At 30.2% G+C, this 908-nt stretch overlaps 1 protein-coding gene across 1 annotated transcript in view; it reads right to left on the reverse strand.

The window, feature by feature from the left end:
* The window catches only part of LOC110266837 (acanthoscurrin-2-like), a 1,375-nt gene continuing 988 nt past the window's right edge, over positions 522-908 (reverse strand). Inside the window, exon 2 of the mRNA XM_021111871.1 lies at positions 522-908. This exon is cut by the window's right edge and continues 401 nt beyond it. Within this exon, the coding sequence (XP_020967530.1) occupies positions 841-908 (68 nt within the window). The 3' untranslated portion in view covers positions 522-840.

Here is a 908-nt window from a genome sequence, read left to right on the forward strand (position 1 = left end):
GGTAGTTAATAATAACAATTTTTTAAGATATATATATATAGAAAACAACAATGCTAAAGAATCAAGAGGGTACCAGCCAAAAACCAACTAAATGTCTCTGATTAAATTCAAAATTTCTACGTGAATGGTGCTTATGCTAGACATTAGGATGTTTCTTCTACTAAGTATCAAAATGTTTCATTAATATCAAATATTATAAATTAAAAATAAATAAAATTAATTAAATATAATTATAAATTAATTAAATTATTTATTTTTTGGCTGATCACCTCTTGGTTCATATACTTTCCCTATAGAAAATTATATCTTTTATAAAATCTCAAATATTTGCAATTATTTCTATAAAGAAGGATCTAATTATAACAAGATAAGGGTGTTTTAAGTTTTTATAAGAAAAACATAATGCATTTCTTGGAATCTTGGATATGTATGTATATAAATATAGAATCATAGTTAGTATCTTGCAATTTGAGAGTGTAAAGTAGCTTACCAAAACATACATGAAGCAAGTGAAGCAAAAATGAGATCAAATATTGTGATTGTTATAACAATTCTACTACTTCTTTTGTTTACATTGCTGCCTCTTGTAGAAGGTAGAAGGCCACATCACCAAAACAAACAAGAAGAATGGAAAAGATCAAGAGACAAAAGAAGCAAAAGGAGATCATCATCATCACCAAATAATTGTGACCCATTTTTCCTTTATCTATTTGAAACTTGTGGCCAATGGCCTTTTCCTATTTCTCCTTGCCCTCAAAACCCATTTGATCAAACACCAACACTAACACCAAAACCGCCACCAATAGTATATCAATATCCATCTCCTCCGCCACCAATTACTTACACACCAAGAATCACACCTCCTCCACCACCACCACCACCACCACCACCAATAGTCCAATATTTTC

Source organism: Arachis ipaensis, chromosome B09 (assembly GCF_000816755.2).
Source record: "Arachis ipaensis cultivar K30076 chromosome B09, Araip1.1, whole genome shotgun sequence".
In the NCBI taxonomy this organism is placed as follows: Eukaryota; Viridiplantae; Streptophyta; class Magnoliopsida; order Fabales; family Fabaceae; genus Arachis; species Arachis ipaensis.